Here is a 22,146-nt window from a genome sequence, read left to right on the forward strand (position 1 = left end):
AAGAAAAGTGCAACTGGCTGAATGCACTCTGGAATCACCTTTCTCCCAGAAAGGTATCTCAAAGGAGCAAGAGTAAAATGCTGAAGTCCTGCTGCATGCTGTTTATAAACAGAGGCTGGACTGACAGCCCTTACAGAAGACTGCTTCTCTTACTTAATGGTACCTTATGGAATCAAGGAAATACAAGTTTAATATAATAAATCTAGAGCTTTCTGTTTATCTATATGCTCCACAGACTGACAGAACTACTAGTATAGCTGGTGTACTTCACCAGTCATATCTTTAAAACAAAACTACTCAAAAAGTTAAACAGGCAACCCAGCTTTCCTCACACTGGGAAAATGTTCAGCTGTCCGTGTACACCAGATTTATAGGTCTCCTGTGTCAATCTGACAACTCCAAAAGACTCAGGCAGGGAAAAGATTTAGCTCTATAAATACTATTGATTTCTTTCCACTGGCTACAGATGAATTTAGTGTAAAAGAAAAGTACATAGCTAAGGCTGGAAAAATACAGAGTTGGGTTTTCAGAAGTGCTCTGCATCTGTCTAGTCCTCCTCTAGTTTGAGCAGGTTAAGTCCCATAACTCAGCACCTCTGGAAGTCAAAACATGACTTCACTGAGGCTTCTTGGAGGAAGATGGTACGTACACTAAGATGTATTACAGGCTACAGAATAAAAACAGAGGTTGTGCTCCTTTGCAAGTCTCGTGGTATGAAACTCTGCTGTTTTGCCCTGCACAGGTTTTCCTAACTGTTCACTTGGTTTTGATCCATCTGGATTTTCACCGCAGAATTTTGCTTTGAGCTTACAATGTGAATACATGAAAGTTCTGCCAAAACCACATCACATTCAAACCACAGGAAATCATGAATTTGGCACTGTTTTGACATGGAAGCTGTAAACAGTGTGCAGGTTCACTCAGAAGTGGATCACTGTTCTTTGAGTTATGAAACACAACAAAACTTCCAGCAAACCAGGTCAGAATTCTTAACTACTAAAGCAAAGAGAAAATATGTGACTTTTGCATGGATCAGGATTTTGTTAATATTATCCCCTAGATTTTTTCCTTTAGCTATAAACATAATATGTGGATAATAAAAAGAGAAGATGGGTTCCCTCCTTTCCAAGTTTGAGTTAAACCAGGATTTAGCTAATTCTCATAGCTATAACATACACATATCCTATTCAAAATGAGGTAGTTTCCTATTGGCAGCTTTGAGCATGATGTAAAAGCCAGAGTTATAGTGGATATATGAATATGGTTTAGTTTTATGTGCAACATGATAGGTAATCAACTTACAGGTAACTTACTCCACTGCTATAGGAGCAAGCCTCCCATTTAAAATCCATTACATTTTCAGTTGCCAAACGTTGGATTTTTTCCCCAGGATTCCAGTTAGCAAACCACAAGAAACTTTTACAAAAATGGAAAAGTCTGAAGTATGATTTTCAATTTCTAATCAAACACTGCCCTAAAGAAACATGTATTTGTAAAGAAGTCACAAGTTCATTGAGGATAGAATGAAAACAACCTAGATTTCCAGACCAAGCCTGAGAACAATCCAGATTCCAAACCAGAAGTCTGAACGCAGAGTTATGTGAAGGTGGTTTGACTGAAGTCAAACAAATAGGGAGCAAAATGCAGTCACGCAAAAGAAGACTTATATTACTGCACTACCTGCAAGAAAACAGCTTAATCTTGCTGAATTTCATTTTTACCAGATTTTTAAACCAGGCATTCTGAACGTCAGGAAAAACTCTGCAGGGATCCATAAGACACAGAACCATACATCAGACGTGTCTGACCTGTCATTGAGTTTTCGGATGTACACAGTTGCTCTCGCAGCTTTTCCACGTCGTCTGGGTGAACCTGCTCATACAAAGTGCTGCCAAACCACTCAGACTGAGGCTGGTTCAGCACAGGAGTCACAGAATCTGATACGTAGATCACTCTCCCCGTCTCAGCTGCAACTACAAACAGGAACCCGTCTGCAGCCTCCAGGATAAGATGTTTCAGTTCCTTCCAAAGAAAGGATTTGATTAGAATGCCAACATGAAAAGGGAATTAAATAAAACATCTGTCCCTGTCAAAGAACATTGTTTTCTTGTGATCTTATTAGTTGATCAAAACCTAGACTGAAATTTGCACTGTAGTGCTGATGTAAAAACACAACCAAACTTGTAGCAAGGCATAAACTGCCAATCTTAGTAACAAACAACACTTTGTTTTCCTTTATTGCCTTTCATCTGGTGATCATCTGGTGTACTTTGGGAAAAACAAGCAACTAATACTCACTGCATATTGCATGATAGGCATCTAACATTATACACATATTAAAAAAAAAAAAAAGATATTTCAGAGTAAAAACAGAAGAAATGAACAGCTCTAACTCATATAGCAAATTCATTCCTTAATTAAATGTCCTGAATAATTTAATTGGAAAGAAACCAACAAGACTTTCTAGATTGGTTTCCCCTGGCCCTTCTCAGGATGGGCTCCATTTGTAAATTAAACAGTCACTGGATAAAAGAAAGAGAGTGCAATGGGAACAAAGAAGGAACCCCCAGCCTCCCCTTCCATTAGGGGGCCTGAGCCACAATACAAGAAGGTTGTATCACTTCTTGCTTTCATTTTCCAGTCTGTGCATATTAAGCCTCAGAGATCCAAAGGGTCTGAAGCAACCCTGTCTTTGTCCTTTTCTTTACATGGTCCCTTGCTCATCCATCCTGGGTGATTCTGTCCTGAGACATCCACCAGAGATGCAGCACCCAGAGCCCTGAACCCACCTGGAGGCACAGTCCCTCCAGAAACACACTTCAGGAAAGCCACAATAACTAGAGACATGAACACTGAGAGGTCAGCAGCAGCTGCTGTCTCTCTAATAGAAAGCAGCATTGCCTCTGGCCATAACTTACATGTGTAAGTGCTTAAATCGTTTCAGCCCACAAAAATGCACATTACACCCATAGGACTTCAAAAACAATGGAGGTGGCAGGAATTTCAAATGCACTCAGTTAAACACAGTTTTCCTTCAAGCACTGGGTGCATCTCCCTTTTTCCATCAAAAATGTAACCAAGGAAGTACCTTGGCCAGTACAGATGGGATTCATCTCTGCCCAGTTCAGCTGCTGGGAATTTCACTGTTAAGACTAAACAATGTTTTTAACCTTCCTCTAACCCCCAGAGGGACAGACAGGTCTTTCCAGACTCATTTTTTAATTATTTTAGAGAATCTTTGTTAGGATGGGAAGAACTCAGACCTGGCGGTGAAAATTCCTTTCTGAGAGGCAGCAAGCGCCTTGTTTTTCAGACAGACCTCACAGTAAGAACCCCAATTTGCTTCTTCAAAGAGGAAGATCTGTCATAGAGTTAAGATCAAGTCCAAACACTCACAAAAAACTGACTGTATTCACACCAGAGAAGACAGACATTTGTTGAAATTCTACCTGTTCTGTAAGAAATGAAGGCTTGTAAGCTCCATCAGTAGATTTGTTTCCAGTGCCCCTCATTGATTTCATGTGTGAAACAGCCATCCGAAGGATCGTCAGCTTGTCGGGCTTCCGAGCCAAGGCGCTACAGGTGGGCACCATATCAGACAGCTCGGTGATGTACTGGGTCATCTTATTTCTCCTGCGCCTCTCGATTTCACTATGATTCTCCCTGAACATTTAAAGAAACACCAAACCAACAGAAAAGAGACATGAGCAGTGTAAGAATTCAAATTGGAGGTAACTAATCACCATACTTTGCACGTCTTTTGCTGATTGCACCCCAGGAGAGCAAAGTCCTTTACAAAGCAAACCTCTATTATCCCCCCAGTTTACAGGCAGAAAATCCAGGCCACAGACAGACAAATATGATTTGTTCATAGCTGTGAAAAGAACCCATATTCCTAATTATCGGCTTGTGACCTTAATCTCTTAACCAGCTTAATCTCCTTTGGCTTAAGGACAAAAATGAAGTAGAAAGATACGAGGAACTGACATCAGCCAAACTCCCAAATTTGCTGAGATGCATCCCTCAGCTTCCAGTCCTTGCTCAAGATGTTGGATTTGCTTATAAAAGGTGTCTTTTAGAGGAAACCTCTCACTAATAGCTGGATCAGGTCAGCAGCGTCAGTGCTGACTTACAGAAAAACCCCCATTCAATGATACACAGATCTCCAGTCCTGAAATACTCTTTGGAACATCCCACATCCCTGCAGGGAGTAACTACATGACTGCAGGATCAGACTGCAGCACTGGGACTATATATGGTATAACAGTACACACAAAAAAAAAATCCCAATAAATAAATAAAATGAGCATGAAAGACAGCAAGTAAACATCTGGCTTGTCAGACATAGACTGGAATTTATGCTCAAAAACAATCTAGCACAGCAGGGAAATAACAATGACAGTACTTGATGCTGCCCAGATTGGGCTGAGCTCCAATGTTCTCATCCTTTAGAGGAAACATATGACTGAGGTGGTGAGTCAAATTTGAGAATTCTCAAAATGGACAGCCACCAAAATCTTTCAGAAACAAAGACCTGGGAGTTCAGTTTTCCCCTTCTGGAAATCACCATAGTTTGATCACTATTAAGGAATCACACCAATATATCTGAAATGGTCCAAGTGGACCTAGAATGCTTCAGTGCCTTGCACTTATTCTTCTTATACTGTACCTGTCAGGTGGCAGCTAAATACAAGTACACAACAGGTAGATGATGCTTCAGTTGTCAAAGCAGCATCTTCCACTCATTTCAATGAGCTGAGCATGGCATATTCTTGTGGGATCGCTGGCTGATCCAACAAGACGTGAGAGGTGATCGCTTGGAGAGTCCACCAGCACTGACTGATGTGATAACACAACATTAAAAGAAACTGGAACGTTCTTTAGAGCTGACTGCTATGAAGACTGATCATGAAAGGAGAAGACAGGCTTGGCACACTTTTTGGCTTCTTTGAAGAATGAAGCCTTTTCTTAAAATGCAAGAAATAATATGAGTTGTTGCATGCTGCTTTCTGAAACAGAGGAATGCATGGGCTTGGCCTGCTTTACAATGTGTATCCTGTTCCTGCATACAGGTGTTACATGCATGAGGTACTGTCTCCAGAAATACCCCTTGCTGGGGCTACATGCAGAGTTATCACTCCTACTGATGCCTGTGCTTACTGTCTGATACTCAGGAAACCCAGCTGTGGGTGCCTGCAATGACAGCCCATGGCTGCTCAGTAAATCACAGCCAAGCCTTGCCTGAGGTCACTATCTATTACACTGTAATTGTGAACCTTTCATTTCACCTGGCTGATAAACAGCCTTTGTGTGGGTCTGCACAGATGTGGAAGTTGGATCATGTACACACACATGAGCAGAGCAGCTTGTGTGACAGTGTACACGTACATACAGCACACCTGTGTACGTCAGCTTATACATGCAGGTAAATGTGGACAAGGGGAAGAAAAAAAAGCATTTTTACATGATGAAAGCTTGCTCTAAGTTCAGCATTTTCACAGAAGCAGTGATCAAGAAAGAGAGACAAAGAACGGACATATTCAACACACATTTTACATTTATAAATACATATGACATTGTCTTGCCACTAAAGTATTTTAATACTCCTGAACTATAAAAACAACCATTATACAGAGTAAACAAAGAGACTGCAAAACTTCATGAGAAGAAAAGAATATCCCAACAGTCCATTTCATTTATGATCATAAAAGCTAAAAGTAATAGTATGTTAATCTACTGGCCGTGAAAATGTTCAAGCAAACAAAAACCCTGACACTTTCCTGAAACTTGTTAAAATTTAAATCCTTAAAAGAAAAAGAGGAGCTGTGGTCCTCTTCTGAAAGTCTGTGTCCTAGGAACCCTGGCATTCATAAACATGTATACAGAATGATGTCCTAATTCTGTCATTTCTACCCTTGTTTTTATATGGAAATTCTGGAAGGACGTTAAATTCTGGGATACCGGGGAGCTGATTCAAAACCACTTAGGGTTTGTATTTCTGATTTCAAGCACTTTTGGATCCGCCATCCATTCTGACTTTTGATAAGTCAGAATGGCATCATATAAAGCAAAAATGGGGGCAAACCATATTTGACTTCCCTTTTTCCTACCTGTGTCAGCAGTCCTTTGATCATCGTCCCACCTAAAACAAAATAACCAGCTCTCTAAGCTAAGGCACACGTACTGACATTTTTGGACACGAACATCCCCCTCTTTTCTCTCAGCAGAAAAGCTCTACAGGACACGCCTACCTTGCAAACTTTTCCTTATCACCAGAGATTTGATCACCATCATACCTAGAAACAAGAGATAGTACGTCAGTCAACAAGGGTCACACGTTGCATTATAGTCAACACACAGTAGAAAGCAAAGAGGTGCACAACTGCAAACTATTACAAATAACAGCAAGAAAAACAAGGGAATGAGAATGACACAGCAAAGAAAACACAGAGCCTGATGATACTTCCAAGCCATGCCGATTAAAAAGTTTCACTTGTATATTTAAAAAAGTAGAAGACATGTTTCAGTGGATTTAAGCAAACACTTTGACATACACTGATTGCTTGGGAAACTCGACAACCAGCACCATTACAGAAAACACCAGTGAGCTTTTATCGACAGCAGCCCATGAAATATTCATTGCTGTGCTGGAAGTGAACGAGCTGTCTCTGTTCCAGCTTGCAACCACAGCTCACTCCATTCAGCAGAGGGCACTGATGGTCTACAGATAACATGGGAGGGCAGAGACTCGGCTGAAGTGCGATGTGTTATGTAAGGACGCCTTCAGAAAAAAGTTTTGGAGGTACAGACACTGTACTGGCTGTTGTGGAGACCAGCAAAAGTCAGGCAGGCAGGTGAAACTGCTCGGTAAATAGAAGTGAAATTTAAACTGGCTTAAATCCCTAGAAGTAAACAGGTACTTTGTTCCTACACAAATCAACAGAAGTTGGATGCCCAGCCAGGTATGTGCAGTGTATTGGCAGCACTTTTATGGAGGAAATCCAAACCAATGGGACTTTTGCCCTGGGAGACCAAAGCTTCACTGTTTCTGAACCATTGTCCCAAAGACAGGCAGCAGTGTGACATTTCAGCAAAAAATTACATGCTGCTCCTCTTTCCCTTTCCTAAAAAACATTCCAATTATTTGAAATTAGATTTTGCTAGCACAGTTACAAAAAGACATCTGTTTGAAAAAGCTCTTACTTTTGGAGAAACCAAACTGCTTGTTCCAAAACAGAAAATGTAAGTTTTGGAAAATACAAAAATAAGGTAATGTCTTTTCTAAAAGTAAGGGTACTACTGCTCAAGAATATTTAAGTGAGATTTTTTATTAGAATTACACCTTTCCAAAATGATGTAATTTATTACAACAGACAGCATATGAAGGTCCCATGTATTAGCTAACAAAGTAATACAGACTAAATAAGCATGTTTTTCTCTTCTAAAAAACTAATAATGAACTTTTTTTTTCTTGAACTAAAACTAAGTTCCTAATGAAGTTTCATATTTTCCTTCCTCATTAAGACTCAAACACTGAAGACAAAGCTTAAGCAAGACTTGAGCTGTCTTTATGTTGCGTTTAACACCAGCACCCTCAAAACATTCAAGTGAAAATGCCACTTTATTCCCCTTGACTGTGCCCAGAGAACAGACCGAGACTAAAAATTTCCAACAAAAAGACAGATTCCATGAGGAATGGCCACATGCCACCATTGGGAAGCACATGCAGACGGCTCCGTGTGAGGATGAGATGCCATGCAGAGATACCTGAGCTGACCTGGCAGTCCCCGAGAAGCAAAGTGTGTCAACTCACGTGGAGTACTGCACTACACCACTACTCCTGTAGCTCCCACAAGCCTGGGGCTTTTCTACTCATCCTTCTCTGCCTAACTGGGCTGAAGATGTTATTGCCTCCAACTACTGCTTTTTTATTTCCAGTCTCCCAGCTGACCTTTCTGCACACATGCTCCTTCAGGCACTTCAGTCAAAGCCAGCTGGGTTAGCTGAAACATTTAAACAGCAGTTCTTTGCTAACCAAATAGTTTTGACTGAGATAAGCTAGGAATCAGTCATGTGAGCACCCTGGAGAAGGGAAAAGTCATAAAGAGAGAGAGAGAGCACAGCTAGAAGAGGATGTCTGAACATAGCTGTGGGTTGTCCCTGCACTGTTTTTCTGTACTCCCTAAAAACAGATAATCTGAGGTCTGTACAGCATTTCAGATTTAAATACCAGATTTTGATCTGACATCTAAAATCAACTGAGTCTAAGCACATCACAGCATACCTCTCCAATAAAACTAATGGAACTATTGGCTCAACCCACCAGCAAACTTTGAAAACCTGAAGCCAGAATGGAGAGAGACCAACACATGTGCACCAGTGTGCCTAGAAACCCTGATGCTTATGCGGGCATGAATCAGGTCCTATTCATCAAAAACCTTGTTCCCTTAACATGTATCTTCTAGCAAATATTAGGACTAAGCCCTCAGATCACCAGTTTTAACAGCAAGGACTGGAGCAGCCTTTCAGTAAATGACATCAGCTCAACAGGAGTACTGCTGGTCTTGTCCAGTAAATTCTGATAGAGTGTTACAGCATATCTTCAGCACACTTATCTTTCAGACTGACTAGGAAGATCTGTTAAACCCTACAGTGACAGCTGTGTTTCAACATGGCTGCTGCTAGAGAGCTGCAATTACAATTTGGATAATCAGCAGTTACCTACAAGCCTCAAAGTGTCTACACCCCTCACTGCAGCTGCTTGGTTTCTGATGAAAAAACGCAAACAGTGTGACCAGAAATGAAAAGGAAAAGTGAGAAAATGACAATGATGCTTTACTGTTTATTTCTAGCTTAGAATATTCCACGTTAATTAACATTTATTTTGTCAATTTTTACTATTCAGTTACGCCTAATGGTACATTATGTAAAGCTCACTAATCTTAAAAAACTCAATCCACCTCTAAGATCTGTCAAATTGTCTTAATAAGCAGTTAACATCTGAAATAAATTAGAAATAAAATTCCATTTTCAGTGGCAGAAAGACAACTTCAGCAATGTCAAATAGCCAAAGTACATCTACAGCATTTGAAATAATAAGCTAAAAATCACAATTTTTTTCATTTGACATAGCTGCAGAGTGAAATTATGACACACACACTGTCAGCTTTATAAACCAATAACTACATTAGGCAGATTTCTATTGAGATGCCTAATTTGCAGAGGAAGCTGATAAAAACAGTAACTAGAATTTGGGTCAAGTTGTTGGCAAGTTCTTCAGCCATATTCATATTGACTTTAAAACATCAGTAGTGAGACAGCTGTCTTTCTTCACTGAGAGAAGTCAGTGATTTGGCTGACTCTTCGAAAATGCTCACCTTGAAAATTTGCTGGGCCCCTCCCCATCTTCATCATCGAAGTCCATTCTGTGAAAGCAAGATTTCCAAATCAGTAATCAAGACACAGGCATGGGGCCATGAACATTCAAGCCAGTGGTTCTCAAACTTGTTTGTTTTGTGTTTTGACTAGAGATGTTAACGACTGCAGATTCCAGTCTTGCTCATATTCTCCAGACCTAGAAGCAGCTCATTAGCTGACTTATGTCCCAGACCTCCTTCTTAAGTCAGCAGAAGAGATGAGCTCTTCCTTGGGCCAAATCCCAGCCCTCCAGTTTGGCTTCTCCAAGGAGCCACAAACAGCAGGAACCTCTTTCTTCACTTCTCACACAGAACGACTGGGAAGATTAACTTCCTAAAGCAGACATCTAAATTAGTTTCCTATGTTAGGCAGTGTGATTGTCTCCTTCCCACTGATATTAAGCCACTACAAAGCTAAGCAATAGAATAATTTCCAAAGCATTTTATACATTTTTATACTTTAAAAAGAGATGGACAAATATATATATGCCAATCACAAGGTGGTGACCCTGCCACTAATTTAGAGTAAGAACCAAGCCGATATAAAATTACCACATACAATTATTGTATTAGTGTATTTATTTTAATAAGATAATACATTAGTATGATATACAGATCTTGATTAGTCAGTTTAATTTGTGTAGATAGAAAATCATAGGTCTGTTTTGCAAACAACTTTGTCAGATTTCTTTGACACTCTAGGCTTTCTAATATTTCATTGTAATAAAACTTCATACAATTACAGATTACATATGTAACACTCTTCATATTAACAACACATATAAGTCCTATTAAAGGCAAAATCCCTGCAAAGTGACAATGACATTTATCTCAGTATTAAAAGAATTCCTACCAATTACAAGTTGAGATTTCTATGTTTAGGGTGTGGTAACAATGATGTAAAAACACTCTCTGGAACTACATCAGCATAGAGAAGTACAAGTGCCAGTTAAGCAGTATTGCCTCGCTTCCTAACTCTGATAACCAAGACAGACTGGCCCATAAAAGATGTGTCCAAGTCACAGCAACCTCCATACAACTGGGACAAGGGCAGCAAATCAGCACAGGAATTGGACACAATATTAGGAAAGTCACAATAATATTTTCCAGATGGTTATAGTGATTATTCATTTCTGAAGGAAGCAGAGGGAAAACCATTTTCCCCAAAGAGTCATAAGAAAAGCTGTGTATTTAACTTGCTTAACTTTGATGCAATCATCATTTTCATTATAAATTACATCTTTGCTCGCCTAATTACCACCAAATCCGGTCCCAAAGTCTGTGACCTTTCAGCTGCCTTGTGCAGAACACCACCAACCTCCAGTGGCCAGTGCCCTCACTCATGTCATGGGGCTGCAGCTAAGCCAGGACCCAGCTGCTGCTGTCACCCCAAATGTGGCCTTCAGTGTTGACACCAGCAGCCTGAATTCCCCTTTTACCACAGACAATACTCCCAGCAATTTAACATTTACATATTATTGCCTAGCCAAAGGTCTCCTCTTACCTACCTGCTTCTTCCCCACATATAATAATGTGCCTGCAGGTGACATTCCAGAACAAACTTCTGAGTTATTCTAATTGCAGTGTTTCTACCCACACTGAAAATGTGAAAGTCAAAGTTACAGGAGAACTGCTGGTCCATAAGTGGAGGGCACATCAGACCAGCACTAGGCTGGCTCCACCTGAAACCTCTCACAAAAGCATTACATACGGCACATCCTTCACTGAAACACAACTGAGAGAAACCTCCAGTGTCAAACCAGGAGGGAAAGGGCTGCAGAAAAAATATGCACCTACGGGGAAAAGCCTTTCTTCAGGGATTTTATGAGACACTGCTTTAATATGGGACAGATGAATTTTGTAACTCTTTTCCTTCCTCTCCAGTACACTGAGATCTCATGCCTTGGTAGATATGATTCTATGATTTTCTTAGCTTCCAGCCAAATACTCCAGCTGAGTGGATTTTCCCCCAAAATGAAAAATTAGCTCTACTGCATTTAGTCTAGTTTATGATTTCTGGAATACAATGCAGAGAATTACAGAGAAGTTGATGATACTTAAAGGCTTGATCCTGCTGCCCACGCTGTGTCCCCACCTCTGAAGGAGTAATGGGGACTACTTATCAAGATGGTTGGATATCAGCTTCTCACCTTAGATGGGTTAATACCATAGGTAACAACTCCCACATCGACAGTGGGCTCATTATGGCATAACCTGAGTGCTTAGGGTGCACTATCAGTCTGTACTCTAAATCTTTAAATAATGCCTTTGCTCTGTTAAACTACCCAAACCCCTCGACTTTATTCCAAATGCAATATTATAAAAAAATCCAGATATTGAACACAAAGTTCATTAAAATTATCAATACTTGTAAAAATGCAACAGCAAAATGTATCTTTGTCCCATCTTTGTTAATAAACACATTTCACATTTCCCTGTGTAAAATGAAAAAACCCTTTTGAAACATTAAAAAAACCCACTCAGGTACAAAGTCATTGATTCCAATGTCCTGCTTGATCCACCGTGTCTGCTTTACAGTGAGGCAGAGGGGAAGACAGTGAATCAGTTGTAACCTTTAGCAGAACACAGCAGAACACGTAAAAATAATATTCCATCAACCTCCTCATACCCTGACAGATAAGATCTTCTGTTTAGATAGAATATACTGCACATTAGCAAAACAGTAGAAGCAGCCTCCCAGAAGACAAATGACATCATTTCAGAAGATTCAGAAAGACTATCTTTTATCTTCATTTAAAATTCCCATTAAAAAGGGGCTTTAAAAAAAGCTGCACTATGCTCTCTTGTTTTGAAGAGACAGCATAAATCTTGTTTTCGTCTTTCATACTGTTCACATCAATCGTGAAAAGGTCTGATGTATGAGGTACTTACTAAAATGTATTTTCCTTAAAAGATGTGTGGGTACCATAAATACAGTGATAAAAATATTGTTAAAAATTTAATTATTCTCAATTATTTTCAGACAAAACCCCCCTAAAACTCTACAACAAGGTAGACCTGCACAGGTTAAAAAATTGAGATGGGAGAGAATTTCAAGACTACAACAAAATTACTATGTAAAATTCCCAGGAAATGTCAAAAGATGCTTGCCATGATTATATAGTGTAGGAAGGGGACAGGCAGGAATGGTCAGGAGCAGATGCAGCTGAGAGGCAGATGGGGATCTGTACTACAGCCTTTTGTTCAGTAAAATATTGTGGGGGTACAATGGTGGGTTGAGGTCTCTTCCTCCCCAGATCTTAATAGCTCTGGGTCAAAGAAAAGACCAGAACAAAACCAATGCAACTGAAACCAAATAATCAGAAAAACTCCAAACCCTCCCTGCCCAAGTACAGACAAGCCAGGAAAGTGAAAGAGCCCCTTATTCTCTAACACAGCAAAGCCTAAATTAAAAACACATTAAATAAAGAACTGAGGGTGCATTAGTCTAAGGTAGTCATTGACCACTGCAATGCATTATCTTATGCTGTCACTCTTTTCCATAAAGCAGTTGGTGTAATTTATAGAAAGGAAAAATATTTTTCCAAGCTGTCAATGAAGCCAAATGCCTACATGTCAGAGAAACCTTCTGGGTAGCCAATGAGTTTAAACTAATCTACATTCAAGTCCATACAGCAATTATTCTGCCAGCTTGCCTCAGCAATTATGAGAAAAGAAACAATTTTCAGAGATAACCAAAACTGGGAAAGCTGGCTGTGTACACCAGCTCCATTCCTTTATGTCTGACACAAAGCATTCATTTCTAAAATGCCCAAGGATTTAGGTGTACAAAGATGTATCGCCAGGACAGTAATGAAAGGACCAAGTGTTAGTTGCAACTTTGTTCAGAGACAGGCTTGGAGGAATCCGACACAGCAGGCATTCTTTCCCTCAAGGTCTGAATACACACACACTGAGCATAAAAAAAAAAAAATGCACCCTCAGCTCAGGGTTGGAGAAGGGCTATTAGTTCAGAGCTGTGGTGCACAAATGAAATACCACCATCTGGGTATAAAAGCAAATCTATACTGACTCACTGAATTTGCATGTTAAATACATTTAAAATAATTTGATTTTATGATCCTCTCACCCTCCCCTCACTCCACCTTCTTGCAAATAGATGACAATACTTAAAACACAACAGTTAAAGCATTTTAATTAATATCAAATCAGTACTTAATATAATCAGAATATTTCACAGTCAGCAGCACCAACCCTTGGCAACAGTAAATTGCAAACTGGTACTCACAGTTGACATGGTTTATGATCAAAAACGAGATCAAATATCCTGCAACTCAAAAGCACAAAAGCTTATCTATGTTAGGTAGCAATGAAAATATGTTAATGCTTTGTTTTCTCTTTTGAGTGCAAGTCTAAAAAGGTTTTTTCATTCAGCAGCTTGAAAATAAAAATGTGATGCCTGTCAAAGACAGATTTCAGAAGTCTCTCAGACCAGTTTCATACAGCTAGCTCAGCAAAGAAAGGACACTCAGTGTGAGCAGATCTCCAGATTGTTCTGTTCAAAGGAATCTGCCTCGGAACAACAGCCAGAGTGTTCATGTCACACCAACTTAGCTCCCCTTTGGAGGCACAGACCACCTTCTCCCTTGTTAATTCACTCTAAGATTGAGAGTCCAGCACTGTTACTTGAGCAGACACCTAAAACTGGCAATGTGTCTTGGCAAACAATCCCTAGAGCAGCCTCACAAGGAATAATGTCTTCTCCTTAGGTGCCCCTCACTGAAGGTTTTACTCCCACTATCAACCCTGTTAAGCCCTACCATTGTCTTATTCAGGACCAAATCAATCTCTTTTGAAGGCAGTCTCAGATCAGGTATCTCTGAGAAAGCATCACCTAAAGACCATTATTATATGTGATCAACCACTGATAAAAAGAGGGGTTTACTGTAATACTAGAGAAGAGTTTTCTACTCTTCTGAAGCTCTTGCTACACTTTTCTTCTAACACAGAGGATTACTGTGAGTTGCCACAGAGCAATCTGATGTGGAAAAACCATCCCTGTACCACATCAACCTCTGAAGTTCCCTGGTTTCTCCTTCTTCTTTAGTAGAGCCCCCACGCTTGTGTAAGGGTTGAATTTGCTTCAGGCCCTTCTCCCAGCAGCAGACTGTGCTGCACTTCCAGAGAGACCCAGAATATCATAATCCACAATTTGTGAAGGGGGACTGTTCATGGTATTTCTGTACCTGGAACTATAAAGAAAACATCTTTAAACAGGCCTCCATTTAAGAGACTCCAAGTGCAACCTTCAGGTGAAGCTGGATAAGTCTGCATGTGCAAACTTGCTGCTTTTATTCACATGATAAATCATTTTGGGATTAAGCAGATGTAGGCAATATGCATTCATTACATCTACGACAGTCACAGGATCCAAGCTCCATTTCTGGATGCTTTGCCAAACCTGGAAGTCTTTTGAAACAAGCAAAACAAGAAGCCACACAGCAGCACGTTTGATCTTGCAGAAGGAGCAGATATTTTGAAGAGAAAAACAAAACATCAGTGACTAATGTCATAATGTAATTTAGATACATAAAACATTACATACTAAATGTACACATACATATAGGTACATTTTGAGTTTTACAATACCAGTAATTTCCAGTTCCAGACCTAAAAAAAAAAAAAAAAAAAAAAAAGAAATGGCTTACCCAGAGCGACGCTTTCCCCCTCTGGAAGGCATGGATCCTGCCATCCTCACTTGTCCACTTGCCATTGGAGCCACTGGCAAGGCCACCGAGCCAGGAATATCTGATGCCATTTCTGTAAAGCAGAGGTAGGGGAAGAGGTGGGGGAAATCCTTTAATCCATTACCTTCAAGGAGAAACCCATGGTGGCAACATTAGATAAAGGCCCTTTCCAAAATAAACAGAGAAAGTTTTCCTTTTTATTTCTAAAGGAAAAATAAAGCTCTCCTACCAAAACCCAGCAGATTTACAGCTCCCTTACAAGAAGCCCAGTTGTGTCAATAGCCATTACCAGTGCCTGGGAGACAATCACAGGTAGGTACCTCTGTATTTCAAGTGACCTAATGGTTCTCATTTTATGTCTCCAAGGGGCTGTCAGATAAAGGTCAACAACCTTTCTGCAACAGTTAAAGTGCCCTGTGCAGAAATGTAGAGCTGAATTCCCAAGACAAATGAAGCTGTGGATTGTGGTACCAGGGTCTCAAGAAAAATAAAAAAAAAAAAATCTTCTCAGTTTGCCAGAGAGGTCAAGAGTTTAGAGTAGAGATGAATTATCAGATGACACTGTTTTTTATTATTTATGTTCTGAAGGTATTAGAGGACCAGACTGAACTTAGCAGAGCTTGAAGGTTTCCTGCACTTCTGTGTGGTGTCCTGCAGAGCAGAACCGAGCCCAAAATCCAGGTTGATATCAAGGTATAGCCACAAGTCAATGGGCTCTTCAAACCTCTAAACTTTGATCCGAGAAACAGCAAGAGCTCACCTTATGCAATGGTTTTCATACCACTAATGGCAAGTATTTATAAAACCTACTAATAACACTTCAAAAAAGAAAAGTGGAATATAACATATTTATAACTTTCCCTTCTATCCCATGGATTAAGCATGTTTTTCCTCTATGTAACTCTTATAAACTATATGAGCAATTATAACTTTTAAATGCAGATATACTTTATTCACTCTGGAGGTAAAATCTACAGTCAAAACATTTAATTATCTTGAAATAAAATGCATCTTCCTTCCAACTTTTCTTTTTAAAAAATCTTGGCAAGTTATCTGGAGCTATAGTTAAATATAATTACTAATGGAAAGTAAATCTGTTAAAAAATCCTGGTTTTTTTCCCCAACAGATAAGTACAAAATACCTTCAATTATGGAAACAGGAATCCATGTTCTTTCATTATGTCTGGAGAGCACTTCCATCTCTGCCATACTTTATATACATCCATTATGCAATATTATGCATTTCAAATAATAACATTTTATCTGTTCACTGATTTCATGAATTTCTTCTAGTACATTTACTTTTATTAACTCCTCTTCAACTAAAAAGCAACAGAGCAATATTTTTTAACAAAGTCTACAAGGCCAAACAATGAGATCTCTGCCTACAACCCCACACCACAGAAAGTCCCACTGTGGCTAAAGCTGCAGCTATCTGGAAACACAACATTAATGTACATTAGCATATTTCCATACAAACATAAAAGCATGAGCATCCAAACAACAGTAAATCAGTATTTCCAGAATAAGTACCCTTAGCAGTCTAATGCCCATAATTCATTCAGAACATTCAAACTCATTTCATGGACAGAACTGAAGGTCATTTTGAAATGCTCTGCTCGCTCATTTATTAAAGCAGATGGTAAAAACCATAATAAATCTACCTACAAAGTGTCCCTGTCACTCAGAAACACATTTCAGTATAGATCATCAAGGAGATCAGATTCTTTTAAAGTAGTAGTTGTAAAACAATTTCAATCATCTCTGAGCAGTATTTTTAGAGAGTAAAAACAATATTGTTTTTGTTACTGTGATGAGAAATTCTTGTAACCTCATCTTCCTCAATCTAAAACAAAGATGATGAAAAAACAGGCTGGATTAGTCTACTCTTAAAAGTCCAAAAGCCCAAGTTAACTATTTAAGGCAACTTCACACATCACTAAAAAGGAAACAAAGCCCCCTTGCACTCCCATATGCATCCCATGCTTGGTGGTACATCCAAAACAGGTTGAGCAAACCCCTTTCTACAGGGCACTTGTTCTCACCACTGTCAACTTGGGGAGACCCAGACAGATAACATTTTGATCATTCTGCAGTTTGAGTGGTTGTGGATAGGCAGAATGAGTTGCTTTTCTGCTCTTACATTCAGCCTTTCATGTATGAAGATAAAAGAGACAAGGGTAGCTAGCAGGTTTCAAGTAGGAAGGACAAACAGAAATTGTGTATAAGGAAAAAGAAAAGGTTAAAGGAATGGCCAAACTACCAAACCAGAGGCTCAGTTATGTCACTGTCCAAAAATACCTGAAATAAAACACTCTACAACAAATAGATCATTGGTGTAAAAGGGTATAAGCCAAAGAGTTACTATATAAGTATCTTGATTCTATAGAATGGTACATCAAAAACAGTGTAATACCACAAGCAACTTCTTTACACCAAATAGCCTTCACGTACATCTTCACTGTCCTGGGAGAATGAAACCAAGGTCATTGTGCTGACTGCTCTAAAAAGAGGTCTTCAAAAACTTCCATTTCCCAAATATAAACACGACAAAAAAAAAAATTAATCAGGGGATCCACTCTCATTAATACACAAGAAAGCTCAGATAAGAGGAAGGAAAGGTTCAGGCCCTTCAAATCACAAGACTTTCCATTATACAACAGTCTGAAGGTATGACAAACCTGCACATACATCGGTTTGTAAGGCACTTTTAGAGTTTCCATGTCAAAGAGACACCAGCCCTTGTGTCATCCATTGCAGCTTTCCTGAGACCCTTGAGGGTGGACATACACTGCTAAGAAGTGCAGTCACTTTCCAGAATTTCTTCCCTTACACAACAGAATCAGAGCTCTGCAGATGGAGAAACCAAGAGGGCTGGGTCTCTTTCAAGCCAGGCAGGAAATACAGCAAAGAAGGCAACTCCAAGAGCAACAGCAGCACAGAGAAGGGAACAACCTGAACCTGACCTGCCCCAGCGAGGGCAGCCAGAGCAGCAGTGAAGCACCTCACACACAGCCTTGGCATACAGTGACACCAGAGCACCACAGGAGGACTTCAAGAACAGAGATGACAATGTGACCAAGTGCTCAGTTGCAGCCAACAGGGTGTTGGAAGCCCTATTGAAGTTGGGTGGTTCCGCAGAAATGTAAGCAATGGATTCTGGTTGTAAAAACTTGGCTCACAAAAGGACCAGTTCTCTGCTGAAAGTTGAAAGAACTAAGGAGACAAAGGAATGGATATGAACTACTTCTCAAGTTACTTTCATCTCTACTCGTTCACAAGCATATAAAAAAGACAAGATGATATTTTTACATTTATAAAATACAGCTGGTGAGAAAAGTAGAAACTTTGACATGTTATCTCAGAAATGAGGGCCAACCTGGGAAGGCAGAGCCAGATGCAAAATCTGATGGAACCATCAGCTGCTTCTCTGACCAAGCACCTGAGAAGTTACCTGCCTGTGCCTGCTCAGGAAAGAAAACAAGAGAGACGAAAAAAGACACCCATAAATTGGAGTCTCAGATAGAAATACTGTAGTAGAGAGGCATTCCAGGGAGCCTATTACCATAAACAAAACAAAGAAAAGGTGTAGTGTGTGTATTGGACACAGAGCTAAAAAACACCCAACATAAAAAATCATAAGAGTAACCTGCAATTGTGTGAAGTTACATCAACGTAAACTGAGGGCAGTCCCAGTTACTCTGTTGGAGCATAAACTAGTATAAAAGTCCAGCACTGCAGAAGGGTGTCAAGTTGGTTATTGATATTGATATTCATATATATATATATATATACATATATAAGAACATGCTAGGTCAACAATCATAAAGATCATGTTTCCAGGCCCATATAAGCAAACCCACATCCAGACACATGTTAACACTGATGTTCACAGAAATGTTTCAGCCGCAACAAAAGTTATGAAACAAGCTGTTCTCTTTTTGAGATTGAACGTTCCAAGAGTGGACCTTCCTTCTTCCAACAGAAATAAAGCAAGTGCTGCTTACTTTACCCAAAATTAAAACATGAGCATAAGGGTATAATTCTCAAAGTAAAACAAGGTCAAGCTGAACATTCATGAAAATCATCTGCAAGCATCAAGGCAGTGTTCTGAATAACTTTACTTAAAAGATGTTCCTTAGCATCAAATAGAAGTTACCTTTTGCTGAAAAAAATGTATACAATATTTAATTTTGAAGGTCACAGAGTTACCTAGAGATCTGCCAAAGAACACAGAAATGCTATTAAAACAAAACCCAACACAACACTCACAATCTTCAGTGATCTTCACTCACAATTCTTCCAGTTAGATGACACCTTACAGCTCTTGTCTTACCACTGGAAGCAGGCCTGATCCTGCCCCTAATACTTATATTCATCTTGGGGATCTCTGAGGGGCCTCATTAATCCAGGGACAATGTCAGTGCTCAATGTAAAAGCAGCAGAATTAGTCCCTCCATTTCCATCCAGAATTAATTTCACTGCTAAACACTCCAAGTTTGGATATTACACTTTTCTCCAGTGCCACACGTAAGTCACCCCCAAAATAATCAGGGATCTTTTTGAAATGAAAAACAATCTGCAAATGCACATTAGAAATACAGGGATAAAACATAGGGTTTTATTCCCAATAAAATCCACGTTCATCTCAAACTCTGTTATATAGATCTGCACAAGAAACAGCTACTGTGCTCTTCACAAAGCAAAACACAAAGAGCAAGCTAAATGTTGCACAAAGATACTGTGAAAGTGCATGAGAACCACAATCACAGCAAGAATTACTGGACATTGCAATTAGCCACGATGAACCCGGACTTCTCAGGCAGAGAACTATTAAACCATGGCTCTTAAGGCCAAACTTTAAATCTTGAACCCCACCCCAGAACCACCACCTGAAGTGCAGCCTTAACTTGTCTCTGACACAAATGTTGTGACCTGCTGAGGCATCCCCCAGAGAAGTTCAGCTCTTTGGCCAGATGTCTTCACAGTTTGCACCACACAGCTCCAGGGCTGATGGTCTCTGCTCTGCTTCTCTCCAGAAATCACAGCCATGCATCTTGCTGTGCAGCTTTGAAATACAACCAGACGCCGTGCATGACAAGACTTTCTAAGTCCATCTTACAAAAGGTCCTATTAATTACACTGGTTTTAGCAACTCAAGCACCCAAACTATACTCCCCTTGCCTACAAACACCAGACACGGACAGGGCCAGGTTTAAATCCAAAGTCTACTGGAGAAATGCTTCTGCCAACTCCAAGAGACTTTGAATCCCTGACATTGACTTTAACGACCAGTTCCAGGTTTGCTATTACTGAGCATGCTCTCCACAGGGCTCTCTTATCCTTCAGCATCTACTGTAATAAATGGGATTAAAGTCAGATACCAGCATCTGACTGAACGAAGGAGATTCTGCTTTTATCAATACAAATGTGACAGATTTCCAGCCACTAATCCATAGAATGACTGAGATGTCAATCACCTCCAAGTAAATGTGGATCTAAGCCTAAACACAGAATTACAAATGTGCCCTCTCCCATCAACAGCATCATACACAGAGATCTTAAAATGTTCTTTTAAATATTCTGAGAAAGTAGATTTCAAAAACTTCTTTGGAAACTGTATTTTTCATTACCCTGAAGTCATACGGGAGTTGGATGCATCTCAGCTAAAAGGTTTTGATTGCAGTCAATTGCAAAGGGGATTTTCTGCCTAGCACAGAGACATTTAAGAATAAAATTTATCATATCTCTTACTTCAGAATATGCCAATTAAAATATGAAGCCATCATGTAGTCAAAAATATTTCACAGAAACACTAATGCTAGAAATCTAGCTGTATATTTAGTCATTGCTTTTATGTGTTAACTACAGAGATTATAAAACAGAGCTCACTCTCAAAGATTATAAAAAATAAAACATTTTCATTGTTCCTGATAACTCCGTTAAATACTGTTTTACTTGCATTCCATTGCCAGACACTTTAAATAGACTCCACATCAAAAAGATCTACTGTACGACAGGATATGCAGAAAAGCAAAAACATTCCTTTCCATGCTCTCAACAGAATCACGATTACAAATAAATCACAAAATATAAGAAATCCCACCTTTAAGGAAGATTCTTACAAAGATGCTATTTCTCTCCCGTGAACAAAACCTTCTAGGAGAGAAATTTTATCCGCATATAAGAAGAGTCAGAAACCTCTGGGAAGAAATGTAGCAGCATTGGTATTCTGCTCAGAAAATGTCATCACAGATCTGTTTACCTTAACTGTGGACCATGATTCAGCCGGTGACAACCGTCTTGCATACTGATCAATTTATTTGCAGCAAAATTACTAACATTTTCTACTTTAACCATTTAGGTTCTGGAAATAGCTACTAAGATAGGAAGGGCTTTTATGAATAATATATAAACCCTAATTAATTAAAAACTTCCCCCTCCACCACGATGTCCTGCGTTTTGGGGTCTGTGTGGGGGCTCACCCCTGATCTTGAAGAAAAACCAGGGCATATGGTTAGTTACTAGAACATTACGAGAGAAACATTCCCTTTTTTAAAATTAAAATCAGAGCTTTATCATCCGTCTGCATCACAGGTGAATGTTAAGCAGACGTGCAGGGGGGGAGATGAAGCTGTTCAGTTGAGGGGCTGTTCAGCAGAGACAGGGACCAGCAATTTAAGAGAGTGATCTAACTGGTGTTCCAGATGCCAAATCCAGTCATCTTGCTCACTGCCTTTTCTGCTGTGACTCTGGAGGAGATGCCAGAGTTAGTGACAAATCCAAGAGATATTTACCATATGCCCCATCAGTAGACCAGGAGAGCAGGATTAGAAGCCAAAGAGGTGAAATACTCTACAGTGCCTCCACACCTGACTGCTGTATTCACAGAACCCATTCATGGAGCCCTGGGATCTCAGTACAATCCATACTTTTTTGCATGCCCTATAAGTTCAACACCACCACAAGGATGTGCAAAAGAAGGTGGGATGCAGACACAGAATTAGAAATAGACCTTGACT

The 22,146-nt window shown here is 39.7% G+C and overlaps 1 protein-coding gene across 4 annotated transcripts in view; it reads right to left on the reverse strand.

Annotated features, from left to right (window-relative positions):
• ARNT2 (aryl hydrocarbon receptor nuclear translocator 2) overlaps window positions 1-22,146 on the reverse strand; it is a 95,455-nt gene that overhangs the window by 55,096 nt on the left and 18,213 nt on the right. For 2 of the 4 annotated variants that reach the window (XM_051796951.1, XM_051796950.1), the window contains exons 2-6: window positions 15,086-15,197; window positions 9,378-9,425; window positions 6,252-6,296; window positions 3,450-3,663; window positions 1,809-2,022 (exon numbers count right to left, since the gene is read on the reverse strand). In XM_051796951.1, the coding sequence (XP_051652911.1) occupies window positions 1,809-2,022; window positions 3,450-3,663; window positions 6,252-6,296; window positions 9,378-9,425; window positions 15,086-15,197 (633 nt within the window). Of the gene's footprint in view, window positions 1-1,808; window positions 2,023-3,449; window positions 3,664-6,251; window positions 6,297-9,377; window positions 9,426-15,085; window positions 15,198-21,230; window positions 21,376-22,146 lie in introns of those variants that run through there. The other 2 variants (XM_051796952.1, XM_051796953.1) reach the window with 2 other exon arrangements.

This window comes from Manacus candei, unplaced genomic scaffold (genome assembly GCF_025592945.1).
Source record: "Manacus candei isolate 608988 ecotype Guabito, Panama unplaced genomic scaffold, ASM2559294v1 h1tg000046l, whole genome shotgun sequence".
In the NCBI taxonomy this organism is placed as follows: Eukaryota; Metazoa; Chordata; class Aves; order Passeriformes; family Pipridae; genus Manacus; species Manacus candei.